Here is a 20,965-nt window from a genome sequence, read left to right as displayed (position 1 = left end):
TGTAGATCCAAGTTATGGCCACCACATAATTTCGTACATCTTATCAAGCCCTTCATGTGGTACCCCGCATATTTCGGCATTAATTTCGATTGGGTACAAGCCCAGCTTGAGAGCCTATCTGATTCTTTGATCATCATGAATACTGAGTCTTGCGTTTTCCAGCTAAATTATCTACCTGTGATAATCGAGTAACAACGTTCAAGGTTTGTTCAATGTCAAACATTCCATGGAGGATGCTATGTTTGATTTGAGTGTGTTTGTGTCACAACCTCTGATTGGACGCTGCTTGTGTCACAACCTCTGATTGGATGCTGTTTGTGTCACAACCTCTGATTGGGCGCTGCTTGTGTCACAACCTCTGATTGGGCGCTGCTGTTCACTTGTCTTCGGTAAAGATACACTTGTAGATAACATAGCTATAAGTTTCGAAATTTCTGACTAATCTAGCAACGGCTAGATGTTGTAAAACTCGCGGTCATTGCTTTAGGAACATGCCCAAGATATACATTTGATATACACATTTATTTACCTAGAGTTATATTGTGATATAATATTAGAAAACCTAACATATGTTACAGAGAAAAAAAATCAATCAATCATCTTGAACTTAAAGTTTGTATTACATGCACATGACATACATTTTAAAATCATATCAGAGTTTTTAGATATATTTTTATAGATATACATGTAGGCCATTAATCTGTAACATGGCATACAATTTGTACAATAAGTCCATGGTACAAATGTACTTCAAATTAGATAGCATCATGAAATAAATTTTAAAAATTACCTGTATACATAAATTTCAGCCCAAATAACATTATAATTATGTGGCTCAGTGAGTAAGACGATAGCTCGCTAATGCGGAGGTCCCATGTTCGATCCTGCGTTGGGATTTTCCGGCATGGTTCCTCCTTGTCATTGGTGCATTCGGATGGGAAGAAAAACTGTGGTCCCGTGCACACATTGGCATGCACGTAAAAGATCCCTTGACAGTTGGTTTCCGATATAAGAGTAGACCATAGTTCCGCTGTCTGGGCAAAATTTCCCCTACTGCAAACTGTATGGCATATGCCTGTCTTCATTAGCCCAGTTGGAGCAGAAAAGTGGGACATTAAACCCCATTTCAATGGGATGAGGTCTTGTCAGCTCAATACTTCGTCATTTTGAGATGAACATAGTATTTTTGATTTCTGCGTTTATGTGTGAGTGCTGTGCAAGGGGGATAATTTTGAAGGCCAGTGTGTACACTTGGTTTTTGTGTCCCATCCTAACAACTAGTGTCCTGCCTTGGATCTTATTTTCTTTTTTCCCCTCCAAGCTCCTAGGCACACTTTCCTTGTCATCCTCTCAGATGCCACAAGTGAGAACCAGCACTGAATAGTCTGCAATGGTTCTTATCGACCCACACAGGGACATTTTAGTCTAGTGCCCTACAGCGCAACTGCTTTGGCCCCCACATCTACGTGATGTGGTTAATAATCATACCTCAGTATCAGGACAGTTAAGTGTTCAAGCACACCGTGTCAATGCTCCAAAGGAAAATTAAATGCTGTGAATGTTTCAGTTCGGCCTGTGGTCATCTATATAAACCTAGTCTAAGACATGTATGCAATAGTTTGATTTATATATTGAAAGCCTTCTTTGATTTTATTTTATATGTTGATTGGTTATGTGAGTAGAACAATCCATTCAAAACAAACTAGCTCATTTTAGGACTACCATACAATATTATTTAAAATATTTGTTTGCATGTCAGATCTTTAGCAGTAGGAGGGAACTAGAGGAGCCTACTCCTTGTCACGTACAAGAATGGAATCAAAACCATGTCACTTGTTAGTTACAGTAATTATGATATAAAAGTCTGCCTTTGTTTAAACTTTGACATCCTTAGATAAAGCCAATGTTGAGATATAATCGATTAAAAGTGATTTCATTATCATTAAAATGTAATAATTGAAATACACCATAACATTTGTTCAATAGCTAAGTAAACTGAATATCATCCAAAGTCTTCGACATTGAAAACATGAATTATTTGTCAGTTTAAATCAACATTGATGTTGTGATCTTTCCGGGAAAAGGTGGACTTCTGATATCCAATATTTAAGACAAAATAAACATTTTACTATTGCAGCGCCATTTTTAACAAGGGACTCAAAGAACGAGGCTGACATATTCCACAATTAAGTCATGTCAAACGGTGACGTCGAATTCTTATCTGTAAAGCATGCGCAATAAATACTATTTCTGTAGACTGTAATAACCAGATGCTAGAGATTGCCATTCGATTGAGACTTCTGGTGTATTTAGCTGAACATAACTGATTTGAAATTAGTGTAAAAACAGAAGCAATTGAATGTAAATTAGTTTATATACATTCATATTACATTATTATATGGGTTGTGCCCCATTTGTGTCAATTTCTACGTGCTAAATTTTAGCGATTTAGCTTCTTTATTTAACCACATTATTTGCGAGTTAAAATACACTGCAAGATGTGCTAATTAACCTCATAACCAGAGAATAAAACCACTTCCCCAAAATTCAGACCAATTTATATCACCGAAGACTCGCAGAAAAAAAAATTCCGAAACTGTGAAAAATATCTGTAAAGATAATTAACTAATGACGTATTAAATTGTTTAATTTCACTGACAATAAAACCACTTTACGTTTACTGGCGATTTAAAAAAATCCCAAACTGTGAAAATATCCGCAACTAACAGTTATTTTAAGTCGCCAGTAAAGTGTTTTTTTCGTCTGAAATTAAACAATTCAAAATGTCATTAGTTGATCATTATCTTTATGGATATTTTTCACAGTTTTGGAAAAAGTTTTCTGCGAGTCGTCCGTGATATAAATTGTTCTGAATTTTGGAGAAGATTTATTCTAGAAAAAGTGTTGGCATGATGAGGATGTGTTTATGATATCAAGGAGTTGAGAAAATCTTAACCGCGAGTTTTAGAATTAATTTTGATATTATTTTGTAAAGATGAAACGGGTAAACATATTTTTGTAGAAATATTTTTCAAGATTTATTTCACTCAGTTTATAGATTTGATAATATTCCTGCAACTGCGGACTTCTATATCCTTGGTTGATCGCAATGTCTAGTCATTTGGATGGAACAAAAAATCAAGGTCCTGTGTATATATTGACAAGCATGTGGAATTCCAGTTTTTGGTACAAAAGCAATATTTTGAATTAGTGATTGTTGTTTTTACATTCTGACACAGTCGCTTGCTCCCACGAGAAATGAAATGGAATAGTGTAACCCCACCTTGTATTAAAACCTTCAAATTTCTACAACTGTTTTTATTTATCTTCTGACAGGTGACCTATGACACAGATTTACCAAAAGACTGCGACAGAGGCAAGATGAACCTGATGTCATCCCGAAAGTATCGAAATGACCGAGTCGTGCCATCAATCCAGAAGGTGCCGTCCCTCTCAGATCTCTCCGATGAAAGTCTTGGTGAGTAATGAAAAATATTTATTTCTAGAAATCACTTAAATCAATTTCAATTCACTTTGGATAAAACAAACATTTCAAATTACATGATACACTGTTCTAAAACACGATATTGCAAGCACATCAAAAGACAAATTTTCAAAAAAAACCATCAGACATTTTCACATTTCCTCTAACTGCACGGAGTAATGAATCAATATCATTTTTATTTGATCGACATCAAAATATTTTATTTCATCAAATTATCGACATCTACATCGAAAGTGGTTTTACAACAGCAAGCAATAAATGTTATATGTTTGTTAAAAATCGAAAACAAAACGACATATGTACATCGAAAGTGGTTTTACAAAAAGCAAGCAATTAATAATGTATGTTTGTTAGAAATAGAAAACAAAACAATATTTTATATTTGACTTGTCTGGTTGGGGCACCTGTGCAACTAACAAAATGATGTAAAATTTACTATCAGTTTGAATTCAGAGAAATCTAGGCAGCATTAAGTGAGAGTGATGCCATTCGGTGTCTAGTTTCATTACGTCTATACCTTGACTGTGTTCAATAATGAGCATTTTGTGCTTAAGGTCAATCAATTGCTTGATGCTTTAAAAAAAGATAAATATGCAACTAATTAATGATTGTCATCTATGTGTTGTGCTAGTTTAGATCAATATTAAAAAAACATATAATATTTTATTCTACCTTATTGTACATGTACATCCTTTATTCATAAAACACAATGCGGCCATAACCATGTTATATGTAGGTGTATTCATTAGTTCGATTTACCGGTACACGAGAGTACATGGTACACCCAAACACCCCATTTCCTTTTATTGCATCATTATTTCTATGATTTTTTTTTTTTTTAAATTTAAAATAAATATTGCGATAGATTTTGATGATTTGTGATATTGAAGTAGTGAATCAATCGATAAAAATGTTCGTTAACAGTCGCGTTTTGTTTGTGTTTTTTTTTAGATGCAGTTTACTTTCTGATGTAAACAATATTAACATCAAGTAGAAAATAAACAAAGAGCTTTTATTACTAATGTTTTCAATGATATAAAACACTCTATAATTACATGTACTCAACACTTCAATCTGGTGGTACATATAACTTAAATTTAAAAGGACACAACTGCTTTCATATTTGTGAGTTACTTCCCTTTGCAGTTTTTGTTTTTGGCATGTTATTAGTGAATTACTTGCCCCTTTTTTTAATAAACGCTGATTTTAAATGCATGTTCGCTTATAGTTTAAGCGTGTCTGAATAGACTGAATTCCCAGGGCAATAAATAGTTTGTTGAAAATGCCTTGCTTAGGCCTACTCTTTCAAAAACACTGAATACAATGCCTGAAATTCTCTGAAAGTTCGTTAGCTGATGAATTTTGTATAATTCTGTATTTCAACATGTCATCATCGTAACATGCTGCTGGGCGTGGAGGTATGAGATATCTTTTATTTCATTTAAAAATTTATCTGACAAGCAAGAAGATTACTTTCTGAGACCTAGCGTAAGATCTAAATTTAACGGGTTCCTAAAGAACTGTTGGTTCACTGCGATGGATTAGAAACAAGCTTCAAAGACTTTGAGTTGAAGTTTTTTTTATCAGTACAGGAGATTACGGTGTGCAAGGTATTGATTGAACTGTACCGAAAGTTGACAATTTGCCTCAGGTTGAAAGTCGATGTGTCGGATTTGTCGTGAGGTTTCTGTTCGTCGGTCAAAGAGTGCCATCTGTGTTCTATTTTATCATCGAAAGCCAACCACATCACCAACAAGATGCAACAATGAACTCTTGGCTGCGAAAAACAAAGTTTGTCGGGCAAACACTGGGTTTTGTTTCTCACGCTAAGTTGATGTTTATTTTTAGATTTCGTTTTGTTTTTCGTTTGATTTACCGTCTGTTAAACAAACAAATCGCCATCTTTTCTTACAAGTTCCAATTTTAGTCATATTGTCTTTTAAAGTACAAAAGAAAAAGAATATATATACATATATATGAACTCCTGAAATGACTCCTAGTACACGTGTATATATATCAGGTGTTTTGAAAAAAAAAAAGCACACCCTGCATTGTGTATCACACTTATCCCCTATCACTGCTAAGTTATATAGGTAATCACTGGTTATAATAGTTTCATATAAATTTACAAATTTTTGTTCTAGGAAAATAATGCAATTTTAGAACTAGTTTTTTCAGCTTTTTTACAAATTATTTATTCAAGTTGTTTTGATCAATTACTATTCACAGAAAAATATGATTTATTCGTGGAAAATAAAAAGTTTTCCCAATAAAATTAATCATATTATAAAGATCCTTATTGGATATAAATGGTATTGTTCGGTATCAATAACTCCCTACAGCACAATTTATTCATAATCACAGTCCTTTTACAGTAACCCTTTTTTATCCTCAAAATTTTATACAACTATCATTCAACCCTTATATTTATTGATTTAAAAGGCTTGATCTGACCTACTCATATTATATAGCCCCTTTTATTAATGTGTTTTAAAGGGATTTGACATTTATGGAAAAACACAGATCAAATCATGTGATCTATATTTAAACTGAAGTTGTGTTTATAATTTTTTTTAAAGGGTTATTGGGCACATTGAATATCACTCACTTATTAAATTATAAAAGAAAATATTTGTTGAATTTTAAGGAAAACATGAGTTTATTTTAAGGAAGCTCTAGTTAATTTTAATGACACTTGAGTGAAATTTAAGCAAACGTAAGATAATTTTAAAGTCACTCAAGTAAATTTTAAAGAAACTTAAGGGAATTTAAAAAAAACTCAAGTGAATTTTAAAGAAACTTGAGAGAATTTAATAGAAAGACGGAACTGATTCAATAAAAAAAATATTTCCACAACATTAAATTGTGCACATGTTGGGCCATGAAAATTTCCAATCAAAGATTATGTAAGAACTTCTTTTATATTGAGCAACCACAACATCTGCGCTGGAAATTACATTCTTACATTTCTCCGAAACTTAAAGGATATTTATTTATATAAGTTTTCTTAATCTAGAAAAAGGGTGCAGGTACTGAGAATAACTTCCTTGTTCGCGATAACTGACTTGTATTTCACACACATCATGCAATACAGAACTCAGCAAAACACCTACGAAAACTTATTCCCATTTCACGTATTTGACCCTAAAATAGGATTTCAATTACCTATTTCACGTATTTGACCTTAAAATAGAAATCGGCATGATTTATTCTTTTCAGTGAAAATTGTTTTTTTATTGAATAAAATTTTGTAACAAAATTAGATCGGGTGTTGATGTAGTGCCTAAAGGTAAGAATACAGTAAATTAGATTAAGGGGTCATTTAGATTAGATTAGGGGTCGTGGTATATCTCTGATTACAGGGTACGATTAATGTTTATTCGACAGGGGTTATAAGATAATTGCAGGTTTCATGTTATCGCGGTTTAAATCTAGGGGTTTGATAGTACAAAGGTTAAATGGGTTGAGAGATACTTGAAAATTAGGGGCTGGGAGGATAAGAATGTCTGATAAAATAAGGGAACACAGTGACGTAGATTTAGTTTGTCTTATCTTGGTTTGTGTAACTAAAATTAGAACTTACGTGTAACAAACAAATTTATTTATTAAAAGACTACGTGTATTTGAAATAAATGTGATAATAGCTCTAAATTTGTCCACTTGCTAATTTTTTTTTATTTTTTTTTTTTTTATATACATACTTTATTTATTGTGGAATAAAAACATTTTATTTCCAAACAATATGACAGTTTTAACATTATCCAAATTTCTTTTTATATATCAGTTGTGGTGTTTTACATATAAAATCTATAAATTTGTGGTTAAATTTAATATTTTAATTCTATGGCCTGTGGGGGGGTTGGGTGGCCGAATGGTTAGCACGTGCGTGCTGTATCATACGGCCTGTCAATGAGTCAACTGGCGTGGTTTCGAATCCCCGGTTGTACGTGACAAGGAGTAGGGTCGCCTGTCCAACCTCGTGGGTTTTCTCTGGGTAATCCGGTTTCCTCCCACTGCTAAAGACCCCTACGTGCAAGCGAATTAATGAAATAAAATTAAACCATATGTTAGTCCCGAAATGACCTAGTTTGTGTCGAGTGGAGGTTAAACCCCATTTCTCTCTCTCTCTTTCTCTCTCTCTCTCTCTCTATGGCCTATACATTGACTGACAGGAAATGTTTCATCTAGTGAGTTATACTTATAGTAAGTCAAGATTGGCATATGACTATGGTGGTCTATATTGAAAAGATAAAGAAATATGAGTGTGCTTTCTCATCTGAAATCTTGTCATATCTTACATATACATGTGGATCATTTCACTCTGCATATCATAACAGTTGTCATGCATAAGGCAGGTTATTCTTGCTCATTCATGAACAACTGATACCACCTGTCATCCAGCTGATATGCTTACTCTCTCTCTAGAATACCTGACACCCCTTCTCATCTACCTTCAAAGTTTAAACCGCTTACAAATCTAGCATTTTACTTTTGATATTCAAGGACAATTAGGTGAAAGTTTTATAAACAGAAAAGTAGATAAAAACACGTGTTTCTATTAGAATAAGATCCTGTCAGCAACCACGCAGCATTTTTATCTGTCCCAGTTCTACAACATTTTTATGTCTTTGTTTATTTTTTTAAAAAACCACAAGTTGATGTGGAGTTATAGAGTGACCTACTCCTGTGACCTAGCATTAAATGAAAACATGTAAGAAAGGCGACCAGCCAGCGAGTTGGGAGTGAAATGACAAGATGGCTTGATATATTACTAACTTACTTGTTATAGCCCTCAGGCTAACTTAGCGAGGGAAATTAATGGAACAATCTTAGACCACGAAAAATTATATCTGTGTTTACGGTATCATGGCTAAAGAAATAAAGTCGGTTATTCGGAAAGTCTTTTTTTAAAAAAATAAAAAATCTTCACCATTATTGGCCTAATCCATATTTTAAAGAGCAAAGGTCTTCAAGGAAGATAAGTCTTTTTATAGAGAGAGTCTTTATATCCCCATCAGTGGATAAAGACCTCTGATTCATGAAGTCTTTATTTCTTAAGCCTATCAATATTTGTTGTAAATACCAGGGTTCAGGAGATAACTCATGGTAGGAAGTCATCAGATATCGTCTTTTTACCTGTCTTTAAAATGTCTCTGTTAAATATTAAAGATTTCTTAGAATCTCTGAATGTCATTTGAGGGAATTTCAATCACTTTCAAATTACAATATTGTGATTATTGAATCTTTAAATGGAATATCAGTGAAAGGTTCATTTCAGTTTAGACTTAACAAAGATATGTTGAGTTGAACATTTTAGCAAGGAATTAAGGCTAAGCCTTAAAAAATCTGATAAAAGTAAAAACAAATTTAAGATTGGGATTGGCAACTTTAATCAAGGTTTCCAATAAGTGGTTGTTATTTTTTCGGATTACAGGAATTTCCAGCAAAATTTTGTTATTGTGTTTTGAGTTCACTAGTGAGTTGTCAGATATTGAACTCGCAAACTTTTTTTTCCGAGGTTGCATCTAAGTGTTTATATTCCTTTAGAAGATACAAATGTAGCCATATGGTAGAATATGTTGGGACACAATGACATCGACAATCTTCATATCGAAAACATTTCAGAAGTAAATTACTATATGCTACATTACCATATATGTTAGTCTTAAAATAACGTAAGTATGATTTTGATTAAAATGAACCTCCTTTCTTTTGAAACTCAGGCTCTTGAATTAATTGCTATGTTAAACAATTTCTTATTTGTGAAGATGTATTTGATATTTATATATTTGATTGAAGATAGAATCCTGGTTCATGAAGATGGTTCTGTTGTTAGTTTGGTCAGGATCTGTGTCGGATTTGTGAGGATGAATTGAAGTTGGAATCCTGGTTCATGAAGATGGTTTTGCTGTTACTTGTAGTTTAGTTAGGATCCGGAAGATTGGACTCTGGTTTGTGTAGATTAATCTGTTGTTTATATAATTTATTGAAGATGGCCCAATCACAATGTGTAACTGTTATTCTGGTAACCATGCCGATATGAACTCACAGTTTTCATGGGTTTGTTGACTAAAGACAAACTGTTCGATATGCATAGAAGATTTTTGACCTTTTTGGTTTCAGAAAGACATAATCAATTCAGTTAGTGATAAAAATTGTGTGCTGTTATTTTGTTTAATATATTTTCTTCAATGATAATTTGGTCAAGTCTATCAGGATTAACATAAATGACCATTCTATGAATGCCATCTATGCATATATGTAATAATTCTAGTTTTATTGGTATAGAATAGCAATTCAAAAACGCAAATGTATAAATATGTGTTTTTGTTTATTCAAATCATGAACCAGACCTGTTTACATCAGAAGTATGTCGTCGGTCGTCCCACACATACCGTTATTAAAAGAAAAAATGGGAGACCATCAGGAATTAATTCGGCTAATCTTGAAAAAAAAAATGTTTGATGTTTGTGAATTATATTATTATCAGTATTACAAAACTCGGCAGACATTGATTACCTGCTCCTGATGCCACACACAAAATGAAATCTGAAAAAAAAGATCCATTGGAACGTGGCTTTTAATGTAGGATTTTTGTGTTAGTGTAATGTGTCGTCTGCTATTATTAGGGTTATGGGTAGTAAGCCAGTGTTAATCCTTCACGGAGTATTAAAATTGAGTTAAGTTGTAAGGGTGCTATAGTAACGCAATGATCTCTTTAATAACGGGGCTGAATATATAAACTACTTGATAGTTGCTGCATAACATTTTTTTGTGTGTGTAAAACTCTGTAAAGATAAGCCAATTTTCAGAAAATTTCATAGGATTGTTGAAAATAAACTCTCTTAGCAACGCCTACGTCTGAATTTGGAACATTAATTTGGTTACACAGGCCACATTATCCTGCATTTAATGTCTGACCGTCATTTGAAAGATTGAGGAATCTCTTGTACACTAAAATACTTTGATAATTGATTCTCTTAAAGGAATATCAATCCAAAAATGGTTCAATTCCATTCAGTATTTACAAGATCTGATGAATTGAAAATAATTTGACTATTAATTTGAAATTCTCAGCAGATGATAGAAATGGGATATAGTCAAAAACCATTCCCACTGCCACCTGTAATCTTCGATACAATCTTTTGATGGGCCTCTTTTTAATCAGAATGAATCCGGGAGATTGGGTAGGTGGCCGAATGGTTAATGCGTGTGCGTTGGATCATAAGGTCTGTCATTGAATCAAGTGGCATGGTTTCACTTCCCCGCTTGTACGTGACAAGGAGTAAGGTCGTCTGTCCAACCTCGTTGGTTTTCTCCGGGTCCTCCGGTTTCCTCCCACTGCTGAAGATCCCTACTTGCAAGTGAATTAATGAAAAAAAATAGAATCATATGATGTTAGTCCCGAAATGATCTAGTTTATGTCGAGTGGATGTTAAACCTCATTTCTCTTTCCCCAAATAAATCAAAACTAGGTGATTATCTACTGTAATATTTTGATTGTATTTTCTTAATTTGAGTATATTTTAGAGTGTATTACACCATGAAAAATTTATATTTTCCGAAAAATGCATGTGACAAACACAGACTTGAATATGAACCAACTCTTCAAATCTTGATATCAAAAAACACAATTATACACAACCAATATAAAATCCCCCCAAAAAGTTAAGATTAGAAAAACAAAATACCTGTCAGATATTATTGATATATTTGTTTACCTAAGAGAAGTATTTTGAGACCTATTTTATATGCGTATTAAATATTTCTACTTGTTATGACGAGGTTTTAAATTCAATTCAGGTTAATATGTTATGCCTGGGGGTGGAATGGCCAGGATAAATCATTCAAGTTGTTTAAATGGTACAAAAAGAAAACAAACAGCTAGGCTTATGCCTGCAAAAGATTCCTTTACTGTTAGAATTCAAAGAATAGTAAATTAAAATGGTTTTAGTTCATAGCAAAAGAAACCATATGTTAGTCTCAAAATAATCAAAGTATAGGCCTTGGCAGTTTGAGTATTAAAAAGGGTAAAAAGAAATGCGCAGAATCCTTTTGCCAGCCATGAAATCATTTTTTTAGTCACAAAACGATCAAAAAGGACTTCTTGGATTGACTGCAATTTCAATAATAAAAAAATTCAACAATAAAAAGATGGCAAGTAACTTGTATGATTAAATCTTGGTTGTGTATCATGTTTTATAGTGTTTACAGCACGACAATATTTTATACATTAATAGCTATAGCCTATATAAGCCACCATACAACAGTGTCCTAGATTTGAGCAGGTCACATGACCTACACATGCACCACTCCTTCATTCATAAAACCAGAGGTTATTACACTCCACATAGAGGCTGGTGGTTAATATAAACTCTAACATGAGGTTACAAGGGTTTATTTGTGGTATATCACACTATGATTTATCAGGCATGGTTTATTAAGTACCCAAATATCAAAATCTGGGAGTATCCCTCATTAAAATGCATTACAGAAGACTGAAATAAAATAAACTTTAATGAAATATTTAATGAACATTCACCTTTCTATAATTAAAGCCCCCCCATGAAAGTTGATAATCTCAGAGATTTTACAAATTTACAAAAGGACAAGTACATGTATCAGTTCTGATCACAAGTTGGAAACTTTACTTGAATTGGGTTTCATAAAGATCTCTACTGTTGCTGTCAACATGATCAGATTGTTGTCAACATATTCTTGATACTGTAGACATGGTCAAAAACCATAATCAGAACCAGACTTTCTTTGATAAAGTCTGAAAGTTAAAACTGGAGAAAATCTTATGAAATGAAATGAGGTTTAATGTTCTACTGTTCTGCTCCGACTGGGCTAATAAAAACGAGTATAACAGTGTGCTATGAGAGCAATTGTCCTCTTATATCGAACTCCAATTGCCTAGAAATCTTTGACGTGTACTCCAATGTATACACAGGAACACAGGTTTTTCATCCCATCCGATCGACTAGAAGCTGTCCTTGCCAGGTCCTTTGTCCTGTATCATAAGGTCTGTCATTGAGTCAACTGGCATGGTTTCGATTGCGCAATTGTGTGTGACAGGAGAAGGGTCACCTGTTCAACTTCATGGGTTTTATCCACTTTGTTATTGAAATATTGTTTTAACTTTAACAATAGATACATGGGTCGTTATTAGAGAATCCTAGATAAAACAGCGCTCAGTAATAAACAGTAATAATATGTCCTGTGAATTTCCTTAATACTGTTTTTTTAGAAATAAAATTGATAATAAAGACTGATTGTACGGTGAGGCAATAAAAAGATTGCATCTCATACAGCTAGGACATTTGATATATTAATAATAAAAAAAAACCAAGTGACAACAACCTGGCTTATGATATAAATATATATTATTTGCTATTTGTTTGACAACTAAAATTTCAGCCAATGAGATCAGAGAAAGATAAATAGCCCTTGAATATTAAGCATGTCCTCGTTGTAAAGGTGATAGTAAATAATTTCTGTTTACAAATAAGTTAAGTAGCCCTTTAAAAACTCCTGGGACCTTTAAACCCCTGATAGTAGCTGATAGTGTGACATGTGGTTAGATAGTGGTAACGTTGATATTATTATCATAACTCGCATATGGTTACCGTACTAAACAGCCCAAAAATTTTCAAAGCATTATAAACTCAAGTTTAAAACATTTTGCATACACTGCCTGGCACACAACTTGGTTGAATAGAGCAATATTTATGGTTTCGGTTTCAGAATGGATTGTGCTTCTAGATCAATATAGTACAAAACTGGCGACTAGAATGTCCGGGCATGGGCCGCAAAGAACCTTGAGAAGAACCTTTGAGATTTTTCCCATTGTCGGGGACTGGGCTTCTAGAGCGACTATTGTACTGAATTGTCGACTAGAATGTCCGTGCATGGGCAGATAAGAACCTTTGAGATTTTTCCCATTGTCAGGGACTGGGCTTCTAGAGCAACTATTGTACTGAATTGTCGACTAGAATGTCCGTGCATGGGCAGATAAGAACCTTTGAGATTTTCCCCATTTTCAGGGGTACATCCTTCGGGCCTGACAATGATAGTGTTGTCTAATTGTTTCCGTGGGAAGAAAACCTAGGTCAACTTGTGTATACCCCAAAGAGCACATAGAGAAACCTGTACAGTTGTAATTTGTGAAGAGTAGAAATGCCTCAATCCGAATCATTTTTGGACTAATCTGCAGTGAAAATAAACTTCTTTCTGGGATTTGGGGGCTTTTAATACGAAAAGCAGCTGTAATAAACATTGACATTAAATCTACAAATATGAATTCTCTTTAATAGCAGGAGTATCAAAGCAATACATCAATGTCAAGATAAATTGGTTACTCAGCTTCTAAAAATAACTTTCTAGAATATTGAAGAAAAACTATGAAATAGTGTTAACTTATGATTTGAAAGTTTGAATTAGGTTGATGATTGATCTCTCCACCTATAAACCTACTGGTTTACCATAGTTATATATGACCCACCACACCCTTCAATATATTTAATATAGATTTAGAATAGGATTAAAGTGACATTTAATTATATTTCATTTTTAAATTATGCTCCACTGATAAAGGCTGGACAATGTAGCAAAGACAGGGTTGTCTTAACTGAATAATAGGCAGTGCACTGAGGCCCCTACCCACACAGCCACTCATAGGAATAAAAATGCCAATGTCCACTTATTTATAATTTAGTATAGTATCTATTTATTGGTAGCAAGTCGACAAAACATACATAGATTAGCATGACTTGCAAATTAAAATAAAATTAGAACTAATGGCTATCTCAGCATTGTGAGATTCAAAGAGTATGAAATTTTGAATATGATGAAGATATCATGTATAATGCAACCCAGACACTTCAATAAGCATTGTATTAGAAAAAGCAAAAAGAGACAGAATCTGGATATATTGACAGATGTTGTAAGCATCATATTCTTTTATAAAAAATGTCTCCCAAAACTTGCTGCAGAAAATGTTTGAGAATGTAAAAGTTGAATGAATACAAGATTATTTTTAGAAAGTTACAACATCGTGTAATCTGAGCTGGGGTAGTTATATTTGACAGAGTGTGGGTGTTAGGCATTACAATTACTTCAACAAACAAAAATACCACCAAAGAAAAAACCCAAACAAATCCTCATAACATGAACTATGATTCATTACATTTAAAGGGAGGCAGCAGTGTATTGACATTAAAAGCTCAACATATTCAAGACTAGTATATGTTGTGGGATAATTTGTGCCTGACAAAGTTTGTGACAGATGCCTTATGTCCAGGTTTGATTTTACACATTTGATGAAGGAAACAAACGAATGAAATCGGTGAAAAAAAATTATAATTTGTTTGCAACCTGAAATTCGGAAAAACAGTAAAACTGACTTTACACTGGAGTTTTAATTACAGTGACATTTCTTGTAAACTCATTGGTGATTTCCAATAGAATAATACAGTTTTTTGGGAAATGCCCCCTTTTTCCTGTTTTTGCGTTTGTGAATTATCTCCCTTGTGAGTGTATTTTCATTTTGAATGAAGCCTGTACCATAGCAGCTCCGCAACTGTACAGTGGAATGGAGGCTTCTAGATCATCTTAACCACATCTTTAAACGAAATGATGCATTAAAGTTTGTCCACATGCTTATTTAACCTAAAACTTATTATGCAAAGTAAAGACTAACTCAGGCTGAAAGGGTAGAAAAAAGAGATTATTTATCAAAGTTGTTTAACCACAAATATTTTTAAATAAGAACATCTTTCTTTCATGGTAAGACCACAATAAAATAAATATACTAGGACTTTAAATTACATGTAGGCTTCCCAGATTATTGTGCATTACATTTTATCATGGTGAATCACTCAATGTTTGTTTTATTTTTTGTTGAATAATTTTTTTTAATAACTTTTTAAGGGTTTGGCTGTTTTTATGTACTGGTATATGCATTGATATTTTTTTGTAAGTAATATGAATTGAAACATCTAAATACTACAAGTTTTGTTCATATGAAAGAGTACTGAGTTTGAAAAATTTCCTTTATTTGATTGGCATTTGCGTTTGGAAATTTTGTGGAGATGGTTTAAGGGGGAAATCTCAGATATGTAAGACTGGTTTATTCTCTGTGGAAGGCTCTTGGAATCCATTAATCTAGTCCAAAGCAATTATCTGAACTTTTATATTCCAATCATTTGTATATTTAATAATGTTCCTTTAATAAGGGAGCCGTGGTGGCTTAGTGAGTATGCTCGCTAACTGGGAGGACTGCGCTGGCCAAAAAACTTCATCAAGGTTTTCTGCTGTGGTTCCCCCTTATCAGTGGTGTAGGACAGGACCATTTGCGTCATAACCCTTGACACATGGAATACAAAATAAGAGTAGGTTGTAGCGCCGCTGTCCAGGCAAAATTTCCCTCATGGTACACTGCATTGTGTATGCCTGTCTTCATTAGCCCAGTCGGTGTTAACCCCATTTTAAATCGACTAGAAGCTGTCCTTGCCAGGTCCTTTGTCCTGTATCATAAGGTCTGTCATTGAGTCAACTGGCATGGTTTCGATTGCGCAATTGTGTGTGACAGGAGAAGGGTCACCTGTTCAACTTCATGGGTTTTATCCACTTTGTTATTGAAATATTGTTTTAACTTTAACAATAGATACATGGGTCGTTATTAGAGAATCCTAGATAAAACAGCGCTCAGTAATAAACAGTAATAATATGTCCTGTGAATTTCCTTAATACTGTTTTTTTAGAAATAAAATTGATAATAAAGACTGATTGTACGGTGAGGCAATAAAAAGATTGCATCTCATACAGCTAGGACATTTGATATATTAATAATAAAAAAAAACCAAGTGACAACAACCTGGCTTATGATATAAATATATATTATTTGCTATTTGTTTGACAACTAAAATTTCAGCCAATGAGATCAGAGAAAGATAAATAGCCCTTGAATATTAAGCATGTCCTCGTTGTAAAGGTGATAGTAAATAATTTCTGTTTACAAATAAGTTAAGTAGCCCTTTAAAAACTCCTGGGACCTTTAAACCCCTGATAGTAGCTGATAGTGTGACATGTGGTTAGATAGTGGTAACGTTGATATTATTATCATAACTCGCATATGGTTACCGTACTAAACAGCCCAAAAATTTTCAAAGCATTATAAACTCAAGTTTAAAACATTTTGCATACACTGCCTGGCACACAACTTGGTTGAATAGAGCAATATTTATGGTTTCGGTTTCAGAATGGATTGTGCTTCTAGATCAATATAGTACAAAACTGGCGACTAGAATGTCCGGGCATGGGCCGCAAAGAACCTTGAGAAGAACCTTTGAGATTTTTCCCATTGTCGGGGACTGGGCTTCTAGAGCGACTATTGTACTGAATTGTCGACTAGAATGTCCGTGCATGGGCAGATAAGAACCTTTGAGATTTTTCCCATTGTCAGGGACTGGGCTTCTAGAGCAACTATTGTACTGAATTGTCGACTAGAATGTCCGTGCATGGGCAGATAAGAACCTTTGAGATTTTCCCCATTTTCAGGGGTACATCCTTCGGGCCTGACAATGATAGTGTTGTCTAATTGTTTCCGTGGGAAGAAAACCTAGGTCAACTTGTGTATACCCCAAAGAGCACATAGAGAAACCTGTACAGTTGTAATTTGTGAAGAGTAGAAATGCCTCAATCCGAATCATTTTTGGACTAATCTGCAGTGAAAATAAACTTCTTTCTGGGATTTGGGGGCTTTTAATACGAAAAGCAGCTGTAATAAACATTGACATTAAATCTACAAATATGAATTCTCTTTAATAGCAGGAGTATCAAAGCAATACATCAATGTCAAGATAAATTGGTTACTCAGCTTCTAAAAATAACTTTCTAGAATATTGAAGAAAAACTATGAAATAGTGTTAACTTATGATTTGAAAGTTTGAATTAGGTTGATGATTGATCTCTCCACCTATAAACCTACTGGTTTACCATAGTTATATATGACCCACCACACCCTTCAATATATTTAATATAGATTTAGAATAGGATTAAAGTGACATTTAATTATATTTCATTTTTAAATTATGCTCCACTGATAAAGGCTGGACAATGTAGCAAAGACAGGGTTGTCTTAACTGAATAATAGGCAGTGCACTGAGGCCCCTACCCACACAGCCACTCATAGGAATAAAAATGCCAATGTCCACTTATTTATAATTTAGTATAGTATCTATTTATTGGTAGCAAGTCGACAAAACATACATAGATTAGCATGACTTGCAAATTAAAATAAAATTAGAACTAATGGCTATCTCAGCATTGTGAGATTCAAAGAGTATGAAATTTTGAATATGATGAAGATATCATGTATAATGCAACCCAGACACTTCAATAAGCATTGTATTAGAAAAAGCAAAAAGAGACAGAATCTGGATATATTGACAGATGTTGTAAGCATCATATTCTTTTATAAAAAATGTCTCCCAAAACTTGCTGCAGAAAATGTTTGAGAATGTAAAAGTTGAATGAATACAAGATTATTTTTAGAAAGTTACAACATCGTGTAATCTGAGCTGGGGTAGTTATATTTGACAGAGTGTGGGTGTTAGGCATTACAATTACTTCAACAAACAAAAATACCACCAAAGAAAAAACCCAAACAAATCCTCATAACATGAACTATGATTCATTACATTTAAAGGGAGGCAGCAGTGTATTGACATTAAAAGCTCAACATATTCAAGACTAGTATATGTTGTGGGATAATTTGTGCCTGACAAAGTTTGTGACAGATGCCTTATGTCCAGGTTTGATTTTACACATTTGATGAAGGAAACAAACGAATGAAATCGGTGAAAAAAAATTATAATTTGTTTGCAACCTGAAATTCGGAAAAACAGTAAAACTGACTTTACACTGGAGTTTTAATTACAGTGACATTTCTTGTAAACTCATTGGTGATTTCCAATAGAATAATACAGTTTTTTGGGAAATGCCCCCTTTTTCCTGTTTTTGCGTTTGTGAATTATCTCCCTTGTGAGTGTATTTTCATTTTGAATGAAGCCTGTACCATAGCAGCTCCGCAACTGTACAGTGGAATGGAGGCTTCTAGATCATCTTAACCACATCTTTAAACGAAATGATGCATTAAAGTTTGTCCACATGCTTATTTAACCTAAAACTTATTATGCAAAGTAAAGACTAACTCAGGCTGAAAGGGTAGAAAAAAGAGATTATTTATCAAAGTTGTTTAACCACAAATATTTTTAAATAAGAACATCTTTCTTTCATGGTAAGACCACAATAAAATAAATATACTAGGACTTTAAATTACATGTAGGCTTCCCAGATTATTGTGCATTACATTTTATCATGGTGAATCACTCAATGTTTGTTTTATTTTTTGTTGAATAATTTTTTTTAATAACTTTTTAAGGGTTTGGCTGTTTTTATGTACTGGTATATGCATTGATATTTTTTTGTAAGTAATATGAATTGAAACATCTAAATACTACAAGTTTTGTTCATATGAAAGAGTACTGAGTTTGAAAAATTTCCTTTATTTGATTGGCATTTGCGTTTGGAAATTTTGTGGAGATGGTTTAAGGGGGAAATCTCAGATATGTAAGACTGGTTTATTCTCTGTGGAAGGCTCTTGGAATCCATTAATCTAGTCCAAAGCAATTATCTGAACTTTTATATTCCAATCATTTGTATATTTAATAATGTTCCTTTAATAAGGGAGCCGTGGTGGCTTAGTGAGTATGCTCGCTAACTGGGAGGACTGCGCTGGCCAAAAAACTTCATCAAGGTTTTCTGCTGTGGTTCCCCCTTATCAGTGGTGTAGGACAGGACCATTTGCGTCATAACCCTTGACACATGGAATACAAAATAAGAGTAGGTTGTAGCGCCGCTGTCCAGGCAAAATTTCCCTCATGGTACACTGCATTGTGTATGCCTGTCTTCATTAGCCCAGTCGGTGTTAACCCCATTTTAAATCATTTCATTCCCTTTAATAAAAACTAATATCCAACAATTGTCGTTTAGTATAGATCATGGTTTCGAATCCCCGGTTGTACGCGACAAGGAGTAGAGTCGCCTGTCCAACCTCGTGGGTTTTTTCCGGGTCCTCCTGTTTTCTCCCACTGCTAAAAACCCCTACGCACAAGCGAATTATTGAAATAAAATTAAACCATTTAGTCCCGAAATGACCTAGTTTGTGTCGAGTGGACGTTAAACTCCATTTCTCTCTCTCTCTCTAGTATAGATCAATAGATTTTTTATCCGTCTGCAGGTTAATGTCTGCAGGTTAACGCAAGTTAGCTGGTTGCTTATTCTTTCCTGATTAAAATTCCTTATAATTTGAATATTGTATTAGGGAATATATATTTTAATATGTAAATAAGGTATATATTTACCAACTTATGAATATTCATTACTATTTTCATATCCATATTTGTACATAAAAGAAATTTTAAAGAGTAAATGTCATAATCACTTCTTAAAGTAAACTTTGAATGACAGAAGTGTTTTTAAGTTTTACCGTGGGTGCCCATTAATTAGTATAAAATCGTTAATTAGTTGAAAAGGAGAGACTTGAGTGTCGTTTCCGTTTGTTTTTGATATTCTATGCTACGTAAAATACATTCTACTTGAACTAACGTAAACCTGAGATGTCGTACTTGGTCGTCCATTTGATATGAATTCACGAATTCAAAATTTACGAAACTTTCTCAAGGCGCAGATTTGAAAAACGTGCTGTTTCACAGCTGAGTCATTGACTGAAAATTTTATGCAATTAGCGCATTTGATGACAATCGCTGTCATTGGGTGGTATATGTGAAAATGGGATTGATTCCCACGCCTTCGCAACATTTAGATTTTAATTGTGCCGACAATTAATGTTTGAAATTGAGAATTATGTTTATAACAGTTTCTGTAATAGGAGTTCACCTGTCTGCAATTATAGCACCTTTGACAGAATTTGAAGCAGAGTAGGTGGAAATAGTGTTATCTGGACAAAATTCTCCTCCCCTATATTGTAAATATGATCATAGAATTGTTTTTTTAAACTGTAAGTTGTAGTCTGAAACTGACTTAAATGTTGTGTGGACAGGGCTTTAAACCCTATTCCATTCCACTAAGCGAATCTTTTGGCAGAAAAACTATTGTCAATCAGAGATATTTAAACATACATTATGCAAGAGCTAAATCTGCCTATTGCAGGTCTTTCTTTAGGCCTCAAATGTTATATAAACTATTTATTAGACATTTATTAATATGAAAAGACCTTAATAACGCTCGATGCCATCTTATGTGTCGGATTTGAATACGATCTGCTCTACGCTCATTGATGATTAAATCCAAAAATGGATAATCGAGGCCATGTTTTTTATCATAACGACTTTAGTAATGATGATCAAGGCTAGGCCCAAAATTTTCAGCATATTC

General features: G+C 33.7%; 1 protein-coding gene across 1 annotated transcript in view; it reads left to right on the top strand.

Annotated features, from left to right (window-relative positions):
* Nucleotides 1-20,965, top strand: part of LOC126829714 (protein c-ets-1-B) — an 87,903-nt gene that overhangs the window by 3,886 nt on the left and 63,052 nt on the right. The window contains exon 3 of the mRNA XM_050559807.1: nt 3,337-3,478. Within this exon, the coding sequence (XP_050415764.1) occupies nt 3,337-3,478 (142 nt within the window). The remainder of the gene's footprint in view (nt 1-3,336; nt 3,479-20,965) is intronic.

Source organism: Patella vulgata, chromosome 8 (assembly GCF_932274485.2).
Source record: "Patella vulgata chromosome 8, xgPatVulg1.2, whole genome shotgun sequence".
Taxonomy (NCBI): Eukaryota; Metazoa; Mollusca; class Gastropoda; family Patellidae; genus Patella; species Patella vulgata.
The sequence above is the reverse complement of the archived record's forward strand: the minus strand, read 5'-3'. Positions and strand labels throughout refer to the sequence as shown.